General features: G+C 35.3%; 1 protein-coding gene across 1 annotated transcript in view; it reads right to left on the bottom strand.

Moving 5' to 3' along the window:
- TNNI3K (TNNI3 interacting kinase) overlaps positions 1-16115 on the bottom strand; it is a 351856-nt gene extending 335741 nt beyond the window's left edge. Inside the window, exons 1-4 of the mRNA XM_070367853.1 lie at positions 16076-16115; positions 15363-15471; positions 2027-2112; positions 857-954 (exon numbers count right to left, since the gene is read on the bottom strand). Of these exons, the coding sequence (XP_070223954.1) occupies positions 857-954; positions 2027-2112; positions 15363-15471; positions 16076-16115 (333 nt within the window). The remainder of the gene's footprint in view (positions 1-856; positions 955-2026; positions 2113-15362; positions 15472-16075) is intronic.
- Between the last annotated feature and the right edge of the window lie 1211 nt (positions 16116-17326).

Below are 17326 nucleotides of genomic sequence, written 5' to 3' on the forward strand. Positions count from 1 at the left end.
AGTCAGGTCTGACTCTTTGCGACCCTATGGACAGCAGCATGCCAGGCTTCTCTGTCTAGATATCCAACTGTAATCTTCAATTTCCTTTTCCATAAAATAAGTACTAACAGGAAACCCACTAAGTTATTTTAATGTTAAAGAAATGAAGTATATAAAACCTAGTGAGATATTTAGCTTATAATAAGTACAGAATAAGTAGAAGCTTACTACAGTCAGAAAATGAGCTTTTATGTTTAATTTATATGTTGAATAAATTCATATTTATGACAGTCTCAAGGATCTACCCCAACACTGAGTATCCCAGTTTATCCAATCCACTTTTTTTTTTTTTTAAGGTACTGAAATTATGTTAAAACCAAGGTCTGATGCAAAGGAAAAAAAAAAAAAACCAACTGAAGCATAAATATGATAAAAGAAAGAAACTAAAAGGAGTCCTAGAGATATTTGTTTATTAGGAAAATACACAGAAAAATGCAGCTTCAACGTGCTTCTTTCATCCTCAAATGCAGCCTCATCATCTTCTACATTGAGGCAGCTTGGTCTCCTTGGAAGGAGCTCTGGCAAGAAAACCAGGCTGTCAGATCTTAAATTCTGGCTAACCACTAGCTAACCATGTAACCCTGAGATAATAATGTAATTTATTCCCAGGGTTCTTGTGAGAATTAAATGAGATAAAGATGGAAAGCAATAAAGTGAATATGTTCTGATGATATCTGCCCAACAAAGAAGTAGCTAGAACTCTATCCGGTAACGTAATGTTCTCATCACCCTGCGTATTTCCATGATCACTATTTTGAAAAATCAGACAAAAACCAAAGCCCATCATCTTTGGTTCTAATATACAAAACTTGTGTACCTTATAAACTGCCAAATGCAAGGCTGTAAATCCATTTCTTGTCAGTCGAGATGGGCGGAGACCTTTTAACATAAGGGTTCTAATATGTGACTTGTTGCCTTAGAGAGAAAAAAGTTGAGAAAAGTCAAATTGTGGAGATAGACTAAAGGACTTAAAAATCTTTAAGTTAATCTGTAGTGGAATTATAAACATCACACCAATGAATGAAAATGCTAGACTACTGTTCTGCAGGCCATTTGTTAAGTTTTCAGTTAATCAACAGTCTTACTTATTAGTGAACATTTTTACTACTACATTTATAAAACTTTGTATCAATGCTGTGTATTTTAATGAACTTATGCTACATTTTTTATTTGGTGCTCTTCTAATAGTACTTTAAAAAGTAAAAACATGAAAACATTCACCCTAGTAAATGATTTAATATTTGTGAAAAAGCTTAGATAGAAATCAGAACATCACTACACCATTAGTTTATTTAGATCAGAGAAATATCGAGGAAATGACTAAGGTTGGAAAGGTGTGTTTACATTTGGGAAGATATGTTGCTTGGGGAGTGGTGATGGGATATATTTAGAGTCAATACTTATACATTAGTTTTCTTTTAAAAACTGAGTCCAAAGCATACTAGCTTGGATTAACAAAAAAAGTATTCATTTACCAATTCAGTAAATTTACTGAGTACCTACTTATGCCAGGGACCATCCTAGATGCTTGGGATACATTAAGGAATGGAACAGAACAAGTTATGAACCAAATTTCACTTAGTCTTCACTTTGACTAATTTTCACTTTGGGATTTTGTCTTTGGCATTTATTACCTTCTATATATTTTACTGCAGATTGTAAACCAATTGCTAGATGATGTTTTGAGGAATGCTTTAAGTGCATCTGAATTTAACCTAATCCCTGGCTAGCATGCCTGATACTGAAAAAACGTCTTTAAAAATTTTTCCAAGCATACCTGATTCAAGGTAGTAACACAATAAAACTTAAATTTAGAGCTAAATCAATTTGAATATCTGTCTAGAAGTTAGTTACTTCTTCACTTGAAGCAAAGCAAAAGAAAAAACTGAGTATGAATAGAATTCTCTCGTAGACTATCAAGCAGCTCAAATCACTGACCATGTATACATATAACTAGTTTACAGAGTATTGAGTTCCAAGCACTCACCTCCACAAATGCAACATAAATGAAGCAGAGACAGACCATTTTCTGTGCGGTAATTTAAATTGACTTTACTGAAGGCATCATCAGAGCTAAAAAAAAAAAAAAAAAATTTACAGATGATTACAAATTTCAGCTTTTAGTTTATCATTTTCTCATTTGAAAAATTATAATATGAATCTTGTTGCTACAAATTCAGAAATATGTCTTTTATAGGATTCTTCTGTACCTAGAAAAAATAATTTTGATTATACCTCTAGATGAAGAGGGGCTTCCCTAATGGTTCAGCAGTAAAGGATCCACCTGCCAATGCAGCAGATGTGAATTCAATCCCTGGGATGGGAAGATCCCCTAGAGAAGGTAATGGCAAACCACTCCAGTATTATTGCCATGGACAGAGGACCCCAGTGGGCTACAGTCCACGGGGTCGCAAAGAGTCAGACATGACTTAGTGATCAACAACAACTAGCTGAAGAACAATTAAAATCATGAGAAATAATATTAAAAGTTTGAGAGATCAAGTTTAAATTAATGATTCTCATACAAGGTATGTTCTATGTATAATTTGAACTTCTCAGGGCACCCTGATGAATTAAAATTTATGAATAAGTAGAAAACACAGATATTTGAAAGGAAACTCATTTCTCTTACAATCAACACCTTATATAATACTTATGGAGAAATTCAAGAAATTCTCTCCAAAAAGAAAAAAAAATAGTAGCATTAGATAAGATTCTGGAGACAGGAATAGAGTCCCAATGTATTACAAATTCTGCCTGAAGGAAAATTTTCTTATACTCTGACTGGGTCAGATTTCACAGATAAAGAAGGTCTAAACTCTGATAGGGTACTATGATACAGTCCCAGGTGAGAAGAGAAGTAGTGTTACTGATTCAATTAATGAAATCCTTGACTTTGTCTGAACAAAGACCATTGCCCCAGGAGGGCCCTAGAGAGCCATAGGTAGCCTTTGAAAAAAATGTAAAGCTAAAATTCTTGACCTCTTGAGGTCACTGGTACTGCCAGGACATTTTTTCAGTAGATATGAGATCACATCTTTGGCCTCCCAGGTTAATTCCAGGCTGCCTCCTGCCATTTAAATCTCCAGCAGCTTTAGTGAGATAGCAAAGTCTTTGGTGAATAAGCCTTCTATTATCATTCGTAAAGTACGTACACTTGAAAGGTACTATGAATTCAGAACATTATTATCAAGGCACCCAGTTAAAAACTTCAAAAGCTATTGAAATTTTAAAACAGAAAAAGAAAACGTGCTATTCTCCAGAGTGCTGCTAAAAAGAGAAGCCTCTAATTCTAGGGAATGTGAAGGATCTCAGTAAAATGGTTTAATTAGCAACGGCAAGTCCAGTGATTTGTTTTCAGAGACAGGAGAATATTCCAGAATTCCACCCCCTTAGCCTTCTTGCTTCAACTTCTCAGTAGCAAAATCCATAGATACATTTCCTCATATTGAGAAACATACTTCAACTCACTTTGGAATGCCACACATAGAAGTACAATAAATTCCAAGTCATTTTTACTAATTGTTAATGTAGCAAGGAGCCCAACTTTCAAAGCTAGGTAGATTGGATTTTTCTTTTAAAATTTGTAGGAAATTAGTGCCCATAATGGGCTTCCCTGATGGCTCAGATGGTAAAAATCTGCCTGCAATGCAGGAGACCTGGGTTTGATCCCTGGGTGGGGAAGATGCCCTGGAGAAGAGAATGAATGACTCCAGTATTCTTGCCTGGAGAATTCCATGGACAGAGGAGCCTGGCAGGCTACAGTCTATGGGATCTTAAAGAGTCAGACAAGACTGAGAGACTAACATTTTCACTTTCAGTGTCCATAATAAAAAGGAAAAGAAAACTATAAGTAGCAATTGAAGATTGCTCTGAACTGCTTTGGCTTTTCTTCCTTGGTTCTGTCATCATCCAGCAAAGGAAACATACAATAAGAATATAAGACAGAATACAGAGCATTGGAGTGGGGCAGGAGAGGGAAGCCTTCTGTTAAGTGTAAAGAACTATGTAAAATCTTCAGCCTAAGAGAGAATGGGAGAAAGTACTTTCTTGTGAGCTAACTATAATGGAATATATGGCAAATGCTGAAAGAAGATAGAACTTGAGAGTTCCTCTGGAGTAATAAACCCTTGAGTAAATTAGTTTGTCAGTGTGTATCTCTAATATTATGCAGCAATACCTACCATGTTTTGATGTTTTAAAAGTGGAAGAAATCATTTCAGCAGTATAAGTACTTAGATCATGGGCCTTGTATATACACCAGGATTGAAATCCTGTTTCTGTTTTTTTAAGTAGTATTTTTTTCCCCTCCAATTTGAGCAAGTTATTTAACGTCCTCAAGCTTCGTTTTCTTCAGTTACAAAATTATTAAAATGATTCATATGACATTGCATTGTGAAGAAAATGAGATTAAGTACTTTCTACATTATTTGGTACATGATATGTTATTAAATATTATTTTGATTTTTAGCAAGTTTACTGTGAATATGTGACTTTCCTTTTGTAGTCTAAATCTTTTTTTTTTTTTAAACTTTACATAATTGTATTAGTTTTGCCAAATATCAAAATGAATCCAACACAGGTATACATGTGTTCCCCATCCTGAACCCTCCTCCCTCCTCCCTCCCCATACCATCCCTCTGGGTCATCCCAGTGCACTAGCCCCAAGCATCCAGTATTGTGCATTGAACCTGGATTGGCAACTTGTTTCTTACATGATATTTTACATGTTTCAATGCCATTCTCCCTTGAGAGAATTTTAGCACAGTTTTCAAACCGAGTTTGACCTTCTTTGACCTCTCACATTTGACAACCTGTAAGTTTCCCTATTTTAACTAAGTTCACTGTCGTGACACCTAGCACCTATCAGTGATTCAGAGCAACACTCAGTGATTCACAGCGCAAACTATCACGGTTTTGTGATGCAAGTCCAGCAGCATCATTATTATGGGGAAGGTATTAACACTGAAGCGATTAAAAGAACAACAAAATCCAAAGGAAAAAAGGTTGTGCTGAAAATCATTTTACTGAGAAGATAGACTTAATTGCTTTATTTTTCCATGATCTAGCTTTGATGATATATTCAATCAGTCTGGCACAGCATCTACTGAACATCAACTGTGTGCTCCACCTCTGTTCTTAATTCTTGTTTCAGGTTGTTTTCAACAGTCTATTTGATAGAAACTAGTCACTAATTCCCAGATCATTTAAGTGCATCAGTCTTGGGAATATGTGTACTAGATAGAATCCTGCACTGACCTTAGCATTAATCCTGATCTTTAATGCTCCAAGCAGCTTTGCAAAGGAAGTACATACTGAATAAACAGAAAAGTAAAGTGCTAACATCCAGTGTTTTATTTTTTTTTAAATACCAAATTAATGTCTATTTACATAAGACTGAAAATATGAATTAATTAGAGACTTTTTATTTACCAATCATTCTTTAACTTATTAAATCTTATACTAGACTTGACCATTCATAAGTGAATCAGTAGTAGTGGTGGTTTAGTCGCTAAGTTGTGTCCTACTCTTGCAACTCCATGGGCTGTAACCTGACCCAGGAATCAAACCCGCACATCCTTCCTTACAGGTGTGAATCAGTATAGAGTGCTAAATAGCATTCTGTCAAAACTGAGCTGTAGTCTCTTACTTTTGTTTTCCTCTTGAATTCTACTCTCCCTAAACTCATGCAGCTTCTGTGAATGCCAACAAAATGAATAAGCAGAAAATAGATTCCCACAGTGGCAGTCAAGTACAATTTTAATAGTAAAATTTTAATCTAAATTTTAATGACTGGAATGTAATTTTTTAATGAGAGTAACTTTGGGGCTATATTTGAATTCTAATTCTTACTTCCCACTTGCTTATAGTCAAATATTTCTGTTTTGACACATGCAATTAAAGTATTCAAGATTTTAAAGCAATCATTCCTGGGATAGATATTTCTTTTTCTCTTCTTCTGCTTCTTCTAAGGAACTGTACATGTCAACTTCGCTGCCAAATGAATATCACTTACATATTCTAATATTCTAAGCTCAATTTATTTTTTAATTCTCCCTTACATTTTTCATCACCTGCCATGCCATACTGTAACTTAACATATCCTAATAAGTTCACAGTGCTTGCTGGGGCATGAATGAAGTTCCTAATTAAAATGAAGTCACTATTATGAATATACTTCTAATAATAAATTCTGTCCTTAATCATTAAAAATGGTTGTTTTGTGTCCAAAGGTTACTTTCTTTGTTGTAACATAATGAACTCTTTCCTTAGCCTTTATCTTTTATCCTGAAAAGTAGTAGTTTTGTGATCCAATTAAACTTCTTCTCATGATCCCATCCTTTCAAGGAAATATGTGACATGATCACAAATGGAAACTTATTAAAATGTAACATTTGAACACTTGGCAAAGGCAAAATCTAAAGATAGGTAGATACATTTCTTAAATTAATTCATTGGCTGAAATGTAGGTAAAGGCAAAGAAGTTAGAAAGAAGGCCATATTTTGTTATGGGCCATCTAGTTTCCAAAATTGATCATTTAGGTTTCAAACGGCTGGTTGTAACTTCTTGTGTAGTTTTTAATGGATGCTGCTGATACCCACCCACCCAAAAAACCCTAATAAAAACAGAAAAGTCATCAATAAGACCTATTCCCAGGATGTATATCCAAGAAATACACAGAAACGTATCTCCCAGACCAAGTTTGCAAACTAACACTATGAAGCATATTCATTCTTTCATTTATACATTTAAAAATTATTGAGATATGGTGGTAGATAAAGAAGAGTTGGGGATTCCCTGGTAGCTCCGCTGATAAAGAATCTGACTGTAATGCAGGATACCCTGGTTTGATTCCTGGGTCGGGAAGATCTGCTGGAGAAGGGATCATCTACCCACTCCAGTATTCTTGGGCTTCCTTAGTGGTTCAGCTGGTAAAGAATCTGCCTGCAATGCGGGAGACCTGGGTTTGATCCCTGGGTTGGGAAGAATCTCTGGAGAAGGGAATGGCTACACACTCCGGGATTCTGGCCTAGAGAATTCCATGGACTGTAAAGTTCATGAGGTTGTGAAGAGTTTTTGACATGTTACTACTGTATTCCTGGAGCTAAATGATATCAAAGAAAAAAAAAAGGACAGAATGGTATGGACCTAACAGAAGCAGAAGATATTAAGAAGAGGTGACAAGAATACACAGAAGAACTATACAAAAAAGATCTTCATGAACCAGATAACCACAATGGTGTCATCATTCACCTAGGGCCAGACATCCTGGAATGCAAAGTTAAGTGGGCCTTAGGAAGCATCACTATGAACAAAGCTAGTGGAGTTGATGGAATTCCAGCTGAGCTATTTCATATCCTAAAAGATGATGCTATGAAACTGCTGCACTCAATATGCCAGCAAATTTGGAAAACTCAGCAGTGGCCACAGGACTGGAAAAGGTGTTTTCATTCCAGTCCCAAAGAAAGGCAATGCCAAAGAATGTTCAAACTACTGCACAATTGCACTCCTCTCACATGCTAGCAAAGTAATGCTCAAAATTCTCCAAGCAAGGCTTCAACAGTACATGAACAGTGAAATTCCAGATGTTCAAGCTGGATTTAGAAAAGGCAGAGGAACAAGAGATCAAATTGCCAACATCCGTTGGATCACAGAAAAAGCAAGAAAGTTCCAGAAAACATCTACTTCTGCTTTATTGACTATGCCAAAGCCTTTGACTTTGTGGACCACAATCAACTGTGGAAAATTCTTAAAGAGATGGGAATACCAGACCATCTTACCTGTCTCCTGAGAAATATGTAGGTCAAGAAGCAACAGTTAGAACTGGACATGGGACAAAAGACCAGTAGAAATTGGAAAAGAAGTATGTCAAGGCTATATATTGTCACCTGGCTTATTTAACTTATATGAGACTACATCATGCAAAATGCTGGGCTGAATGAAGCACAAGATGGAATCAAAATCACCGGGAGTAATATCAATCACCTCAGATATGCAGATGACACCACCTACTTATGGCAGAAAGCAAAGAGGAATTAAAGAGCCTTTTGTATAGTGAAAGAGGAGAGTGAAAAAGCTGGCTTAAAACTCAACACTCAAAAAATGAAGATCATGGCATCTGGTCCCATCACTTCATGGCAAATAGATGAGGAAACAATGGAAACAGTGGCAGACTTTATTTTCTTGGATTCCACAATTACTGCACATGGTGACCTCAACCACGAAATTAAAAGACACTTGCTCCTTGAAAGAAAAGTTATGAGCAACCTAAACAGCATATTAAAAAGCAGAGACATTACTTGCCAACTAAGGTCCATAAGGTCAAAGCTGTGGTTTTTCCAGTATCATATATGGATGTGACAGTTGAACCATATAGAAGGCTGAGTGCCGAAGAATTGATGCTTTTTTTTTTTTGAATTGATGCTTTTGAACTGTGGTGTTGGAGAAGACTCTTGAGAGGTCCTTGGACTGCAAGGAGATCCAACCAGTCCATCCTAAAGGAGATCAGTCCTGGGTGTTCATTGGAAGGACTGATCTGAAGCTGAAGCTCCAATACTTGGCCACCTGATGAGAAGAACTAAGAACTGACTCATTGGAAAAGACCCTGATGCTGGGAAAGATTGAGTGCAGAAGGATAAAGGGATGACAGAGGATGAAATGGTTGTATGGCATCATGACCTTGATGGACATTAGTTTGAGCAGTCTCTGGGAGTTTATGATGCACAGAGAAGCCTGGCATGCTGAAGTCCATGGGGTCACAAAGAGTTGGACATGATTGAGCAACTGAAGTGAAATGAAAGTAGTTAAGGAAAATAAAATGGATATAATAAGAATTCTTACCTCATAGGGTGATTTTGAGGTTTAAATGAGTTAGATCTTTTAAGACTTTTGTAAGTACTAGTGCTGTAATAATTATTTTTACTAGAGTGTTGAGACTATTGGTATTAATTATTTTAACTTTTTTATTATTTTGCTTTGCATTTGAGAAGAGGGATAGGAAAGTAGAAAGGGAAGAAGAAGGTAGCATGGGATGGGAGGGAAGATCGGAAGGAGGATAAAATGGAGAAAGCCAGTAAAACTGAGTTAAGTACGAAGTTAAAGAGAAAGAGGCAGAGAGAGAGAGTGAGTGAGAGTTTGAGATCAAGCTGCTTGAATGTTTTTGCACAATATTCCTGTAAAACTGTTATTCATAACAAGTTTTACTTAGTAGTAGTAGTGTTAGTTGTTCAGTCCTGTCCAACTCTTTGCAACTCCATGGACTGTAGCCCACCAGGCTCACCTGTTCATGGAATTCTCCAGGCAAGAATATTGGAGTGGGTTGCCATTCCCTTCTCCAGGGGATTTTCCTGACTCAGGGATTGAACCCGGGTCTCCTGCATTGTGAGCAGATTCTTTACCATCTGAGCCACCAGTAAACCCCACTAAGTTTTATGTAGACAAGCAAGAAAGGATATAGAGAGGTAAACAGTCTTGGGACAGTGTGAATTCTCTGCTTTTTTGGTTTGCGATCTTTTTGTTTGTTTGTTGTTTGTTTTCTGTTTCATTGTTAATTAACACAATGCACTCACCAAACATACCAAATAATCTTTCACTCAATTTTATTAAGATGTAATTTCCTCCCTCAACACTCTACTTAGCGCCCTGATAGAGAATTTCACTCTTTTTAGGCAAGATCAGCCTGTATTGTTTCTGGAGCTATTCATTTTATAACAGCTAAATTTCATAATTGTTTATAGTTCTGCAAAAGTAGATTTAGGGGAGATATTTCATTTGTTGGATAAGTATGGTGGACTGCAGCTGGGGCCAGAGGAACTTTTCAGGAAGAAAAGAAGCAGGAAGATACAACTCAGAAAATGCCTTCATTATTTTTCTCTTTCCTTTTTTTTTTTTTTTAAATTCCTCTTAACATTGCAACTGCTTTCTCATGGGATAAACTTTTGACTATTTTTATTCATTAAACCTAATCAATTTCAAAGTGAGACATTTCACAATTTCAAAGTGTTAATACACTATTGACCAAAGTATATCTATTCAATGTCAAAATAAGGTTAAAAATGAGAAAAAAAATAGGGTTCTTCTGATTATGTTGAAAAGTGATAGCACTGAAAAATTATAACTTCTTTGGGGATCTCTTTATAGATATATTACAGATTAAGCAGGTAAAAAGTAGGCTTGATGATGAAATCAGAAAAACATAGTTCTAAAATTTCTAAAGACTTAAAAACGTTGAAACAAAACAATTAAATTGGAAGTCTTTCAAAAGTTGCATGTGGAAAGCCAACTTATAAGTGGTTTACAAAGATCGTGGAAGAAGTCCATGTATCACCAAGGGGTGGGAGTGGGATTGTAAATTACATTCCTCCACTACCACATGTAGCGACAGTACTAATACACAGGACATAGCAAAACTGTACAGTGGCATTGTGAAGGTGAAAAGTTTTCAAAGATAATATTATCCATATTTATTTTCCCTCCAGTATGGGATGGGAGAGAAGAACAGAGGGAGGAAAAAAAAAGGAAAGGTAGTGCAAGTGAGCAAGGTACTAAGTTAGAGAGAACTATGTGTAATCTGGTTCAAGCCAGTTTCACTTGATTAGCCTCATTTTCTTCAGGTATAAAATGGTAAGTGCAATACATACCCCAGAAAGATGTGAACATAAATAATGATGATTAGTTTTTAACTGACATTTTTGAGTGTTGTCCATGTGACAGTTACGGTGTTCAAAGCACCTTACATGTATACAATTACAATTATATGAGTTCAGTTCAGTTCAGTTGCTCAGTTGTGTCTGACTCTTTGCGACCCCATGAATTGCAGCATGCCAGGCCTCCCTGTTCATCACCAACTCCTGGAGTTCACTCAAACTCACACCGATCGAGTTGATGATGCCATCCAGACATCTCATCCTCTGTCGTCCCCTTCTCCTCCTGCCCCCAATCCCTCCCAGCATCAGTCTTTTCCAATGAGTCAACTCTTCACATGAGGTGGCCAAAGTACTGGAGTTTCAGCTTTAGCATCATTCCTTCCAAAGAACACCCAGGGCTGATCTCCTTTAGGATGGACTGGTTGAATCTCCTTGCAGTCCAAAGGACTCTCAAGAGTCTTTAAAATACCTAGGTGCATGCCTGACAAATGGTAGGCATTAAACTGTCAATTTGTTTTCAAGTGATATACAAATAGGTATTACAAATAAATGCAACTATAGATAAAGCTGAATACACAAAGAAGCTGTCTTTAGTGAACATATATATTAATACCAGTTAATAGACAGACCTGTAAATTGATAACACCAAGTAGTAAGTGTTATTATATTGATAAACACAAAGAACAGAAATGGTGCAGAGGAGGAAATAACCACACACTGTACTTCAGGGTACCACTTTTGTCTTTCCTTCTTCTGCTTCTCTATTTACTCATCTTTTCCAGTCTCTCATCTATTATCTTAAGAAATGTTCAAAATTAAGAGTGAATGCAACTTTATTATGGAAGATGAAGGAACATTCAATTTCCATTCCTCTTCTTTCCCATATCAAGTTCCCTTTGCAAAGCTGCTATAAATTAGCATAATCAATCATCTTTTAGCTCTTTTTGTCTTTTTTAAGTTTAGCACTTATATTGCTTTGTATTATGTTGTGAGTGAAAGCTATACTGGAGATTGTGTATTTGATGTGACATAAGTCAGTAACTGAACTGAATTCTTGCTTTATGAGGCAGAAAGTCTCTTTTAATGAATGGGATTAGTTGCTATAAAGAAACTTCAACAAATGAAAACAACCAAAAAACTGCAAAAAAAAAAAAAAAAACACCAGACAAACTTATGTTTGCACTAGTGATCCTTCATCTATGACTCTAGTATTAAATGATTCATTTTAGGTACTTGATAGTTTTCCTGCTATCTGCCTGTTCAGGGGAAGCCTGATGTCAAGCAGCATAACAGAGTTGTCCATCACTGAAGCACTCCTTACATTACATAAAGCATGAATCAAAATGAGAAAGAGTCTAAGATTTAACAGCTAAAATGTCCTAGATGCTCAATTAAATGTGATCTCATAAAATATTTGCTGTCAGTCACTCATTTGTGTCTGACTCTTTGCAATCCCATGGGCTGTAGACCGTCAGGCTCCTCTGTCCGTGTAATTCTGTTTAAACTTAATTACTTTTAAAATTTTGTTGTGTGAGCCAATGAGCAAGACAATTTATAATATATTCTCAATACTCCATTTTTTTCTTTGCTTGTCATCTATCATTTTATTCTAGAGAAAAGAAAAAAATCTCAGAACTTTGCCTTAGGCAGGATTGACTTTCTTTCCCTCTGATGCTGTTTGCCTTGATAGCAGAGCAGAGTACTCATGTTTTGTTTGTTTGCTTCCTTGTCTCTCTATAGACCATACTAGTTGCCTTGCTTTCTGTTTTCATGTTCCTCATCCCTTTACCAATATCACAGCAAGCAGAGTTCTCAGTGCAACTTAGATATCTTTCTGGAAGTGTCGTTTCCAAACTTTAGCTGAAGTATCATTTTTTGTATGCAAAGCTATTACCTGGGGAAGCTTGTTAAAAATTCAGGTCTCTGGAAATCAGCCCCAGAGATTCTGATTCACTTGATATGGGATAGAATGATGGAATCTAAAATTTTTGTTAGAAAACTGTGGGAGGTCCTTAGCCCTTGGAGAGACATGATTCTAGGCTGTGGGTAATCCTGGCCTCAGCCTCATTATTACTTCTGGATAATGGGACATTTCTACAGCTTCTTTAACAGCTTCAGCACCAGGCTACCAATCTTCCTTTCCTCAAAATGCCCTATCATCTTTGACATCCATTTTGATGAACTTTCTAATACTCTAGTCTGAAAAATGTTCCAATCCCTCTTGATCGCAAGCTTTAAAAGTTATATATCAGATTTTGGCACTATTTTGAATTGTTTCAACATTTTACATTTTTTTTTTTGAAAATGTCTTCTTGATGTAAAAAACACTTTATCCTAATTTTCTCACTTCTTAACTTTGACTACACTTGTCAAATTTACTCCTACTTGTCAATAAGGTGTTCAGTCTTTCAAACTGCCCTTATTTATCCAATTAATCATGATAATCAATACCTCCAATTATTCAATGCATACTGTGCATTAGGCCCTGTATTCATAATTTGACATCATTTTTTAAAGTCCTGTGATGCTGTAATTACATTTTACAGTATAAATGAGGCTCAAGGAGATAAAGCAATATAGCTAAGGATACATTGCCTGTAAATGCTGACTGAAACAGCTTTTTTACTCTACTTAGAGAAGATGGCCAAGACATAAAGTTTTCTTGGTTGTAGTAGACTTTCCATGGTACTCATCCATTCTTGCCTATATATACTTACTTAACTCTGCCTTTTATCTGGAATGCTTTATAAAAACCAATGAATAAATCAAGACATCAAACTTCATATTTTTTATATTTGAAAACTGTTCTGTTTTTCCTTCCACTTTGCGCTTGTCATAGACTGTCTTCTGTGAGATATTTATATATGTGTTTCCCCTCAACCAGATTGTGAACTCCTGGAACAAGAATCAGGATGTGGTAGGAAAAGCTCTCTCTATGGAGCTGGGTAGACCTCGCTACAAATCATAGTTCCAGTACTTGACCAAATGATCTTGACAAGATCCATCGTCTCTACTCCTTAGTTTATTATCCACCACAATGAATATTTCCTATCACACAGGGTCATGGTGATGATTTAATAATGAATGGTTCATATTCGATGTATCTGGAATAGCACCTTGAATATAGCTGGCACAATAAATTCTGAACTATAAGTTACACTGGTTCCTGTCTTTCACCTATGCCCCCTACAATACTAATCAGCAAAAAGGAGGTCACGTTCATCACATATAGTAGAAATTTAGGAGAAAAGTAGGCCAGAACAGGACGTGTAGAAACAGCTACTTGTTGTTGATACGATTTGAGAGAAAAAGTACATTTCAAGCCTAATCCTTAGAAGGATATGTCTGTTTAAATTAGCCTTGACATATTTGCATAATACTTCCCAAATTAAAAAAAAATGACAAAGTTGAGGAAAATCTCTAATTTAATCACATCTTATTCAGCATATTTATCTGAGTCAATAAGAACTAGAGGACTTATGATTAAGTTTTATATTCATAGCTTTTTTCCAACAAAATTAATATGTATGCATAAATCTGTTATACCACAGTGTCAGTCACATCTCTATAGGAATTTCAAATGTTTTCCCGTAAGACAGTATGTGATAATACTTGCAAAAGCCATCCCAGGGTATCTCATCAAAGTGTCAAAATGGAGTTAATCATTTTGGGCTAAATAACATAGAGAATTAACTATTTCCCAAACTATAAACTGAATATTTGTGAAGGCCTTATTAAACCACTGACAATTTTATATAAACTCTATTATACATGGGTGGTTTTATTTACCAGTTATGTGAGGTTTGTATGTTTACTATATCTAAATTTTTTCTTAAAAATATGTCATTTGCTCATTGCTTTATTACCTTTATTTTCCAAGTAAAATGGATAGAGTTCTTTGTTATAAAAGTATTATATGATTAACACAGCTATAAGTGAACATGGCTAATTGGCCTTCATGGAACTTTTCCTCAGTCAGGCAGCTAACTCAAATTGACTCTCCAAAATATATTGTTTCTCAATGCCACATTCAATTTCTCCAGAAGGTTGCTAGTGTGTATAAGGGCTCTGCCCCTCTTTTCTGAACATTTTGTGTCTTACAAGGTTGTGACACTATGCCAGATTATTTTTATCTTGTTATCATAGAACAAAACCCAGTGAAAGCCTGAAGCCAATATTACACATTGTTATAGGCTTGTTCAAGGGCAGAGCGATACTCAGTTTCATTAAGAGACAGCCTTTCAATGTCAAGGGACCAAAGGGTTTGATACATCTGGAGTTCTCCAGTAGTCCAAAAAGAAAAATGTGGCCAGTATTCCATCACCACTTGAGAAGAGAAGTCTTAGTGTTTGTTGCTGGCATGGCTTATAAGAGTGATCTAATTCTAAAGAGTATTCAGATCAGCAACAGTTTGTTTTCAAAGGCTAACCTTCAGGTTCCTCTCTCTTTAAACTTAAGTGATGGGAACAGGCAAGGCATATTTTAAGGAGGCAATATATTTGTATTTTAGGGACTATATGAATGGTCAGGGGCTATATGAAAGGTTAGAATATAACCTTATATTCTAAGGTTAATGTTGAAGGTTACATGAGTTGCATTTTTAAACATAGGTATAGCTAAAAACTAGATCAACAATGAAGACACATACATAGAAATAATAACTCTGACAACTTTACCCAAATATATGCCTCAGCTCTGTAAGTTCTTTTTCTTTGATCTGCAGATCATCTTCTAATCTTTCTATTACAATAACATAAGATTCACTGACTTTCTTCTTCCATTCATCTAGTAAAGAAAAACAAAAAGGGACTGATTCATAGCTGTGCTTTGCAAAATGCAGACACAGCTCATAACATATAAGTGATTAAAACTCTGTTCTTACTCTGAATTAAACAATACTTAATTTAAATTACTGATTGGGTTTAAAATGCAGATGTTTATATTTAAAAGGCAATCATATAGAATTGTAGTAATTAAAAACCCATTCGATACTGGATAATATATTTATATAGAAGAATATATTTGACTTATTTCATTTGATTTTATTGCATTATAATTATAGCAATCTCTAGTTGCTAGACAAGAGTTTTTAGGTTTTAAGTACTAGATACTTAACATGTAATCCTAAAATCCCTATATGCAACAGTATTCCAAATTTTTTTCTATAGCATTATACCTAGGAACTAAAACACTATAGTATTATAAGAAATTTTGTGTTTTTTTCTAAAGATCTTTCAGAGAAAAAATAATTTGAGTTCAGATAATCTTAACACTTTTGCATAAATTTTGTCTTGTCCTCTTGCAAAAATTAGCAGATATTCCAGTGAAATGTTAACTATATATACTACCTACTGAATTATATTACATTTAAAGATACAGGAATAATTACCAGTACAAGTTTGCGTTGGTCTGGATTTATAATTTCCCATTTGTTAGAAGTTTCTTCTTTTCCCCAGTGCAGTTCCTGAGGTTGCAAGATTCCAAGTTCAAGTGCAGTGACAGTCCAGTTGAAAAATACTTTGATAGTCTGGCTAAAAATAAGCTGACTGCCAAATGGAATGTCATGCAACAATTACAAAGAACTAAATAGTTTGTGGTTTCAAGGGTGAAATCATGAAAGGAATTAATCAGTCTATTTAAAAGAACTATAGCAAAGATAAAGAGTAAATGTTTCCATACGATTATTTGCCTCCATCCATTGATTATCTATCCATATGCACCTTGATGGGCATTTCTTTTAATCTAGAAAGTCATTCTGTTACATCTGAGGTTCAGAAAGAGCTATTAAAACTACCTGGATCATCTTTCAGGATTGTTTTCTCCTAAGCCAAAGTAAAGATTGTTGGAAAATGGTGACTTGTGATAGAATTCGTCTTGATAGAATATAAATAATGGAAATCAACATCCTATGGCATGCTACTAATAGAAATGAATGTGAATTTGGCCTAAAGCAGAACTACAAAACTATTTTTCCAGGAAGAAATTCTCAACATAGATCATGATTAATTTATACCACTCGTTGATTATATTGACCATGAGTCACAGATAAGGATCTAAGACAGTGATTTCTACAAACGGCAATTCATAAAATAACAATGACAAGAACAATAAGATTACAGATAATAAGATGGAAAGCTTAGCATGCCAGACACTAGTCTAAGTGTTTTATATGCATTTTGTCATTTATACCTTATACAATCCTGCAAGGTGTATAGTATTCTCATCTCATAGATGAGAAAATCCAGATTTGCTAGCAGGTAGAGGAATCTGAAATAAATTCTGAGTCTATATGATTCTAAAGTCCAAGTCAGATATTACACTTCACAGCGGCTTTTCTCTTTGTACATGCATATTTCTATTGATATAAATGAACTCAGGGTATGATGGAGAATAAATGGGAAACCCAGAGATTTTCAACTATATATTTCTTTTGGATAATGTAATTATACCTAGAATACACACACGTCAATCTTGAAATCCTCCTTTAGAGGCTATACTTTCAATTTCCTATTTATTAAAATTGAGAGTTCAAATAACTTCTTCTTTTTGAAGCAACTGCTTAGACAAATTAATCATTTCCCACAACTTTTTCTCAGCAAAGGTAATCTAAGTTCCAGAGGGACAGTCTCTATACTGATCA

The sequence above is a fragment of the Bos mutus genome, chromosome 3 (assembly GCF_027580195.1).
Source record: "Bos mutus isolate GX-2022 chromosome 3, NWIPB_WYAK_1.1, whole genome shotgun sequence".
In the NCBI taxonomy this organism is placed as follows: domain Eukaryota; kingdom Metazoa; phylum Chordata; class Mammalia; order Artiodactyla; family Bovidae; genus Bos; species Bos mutus.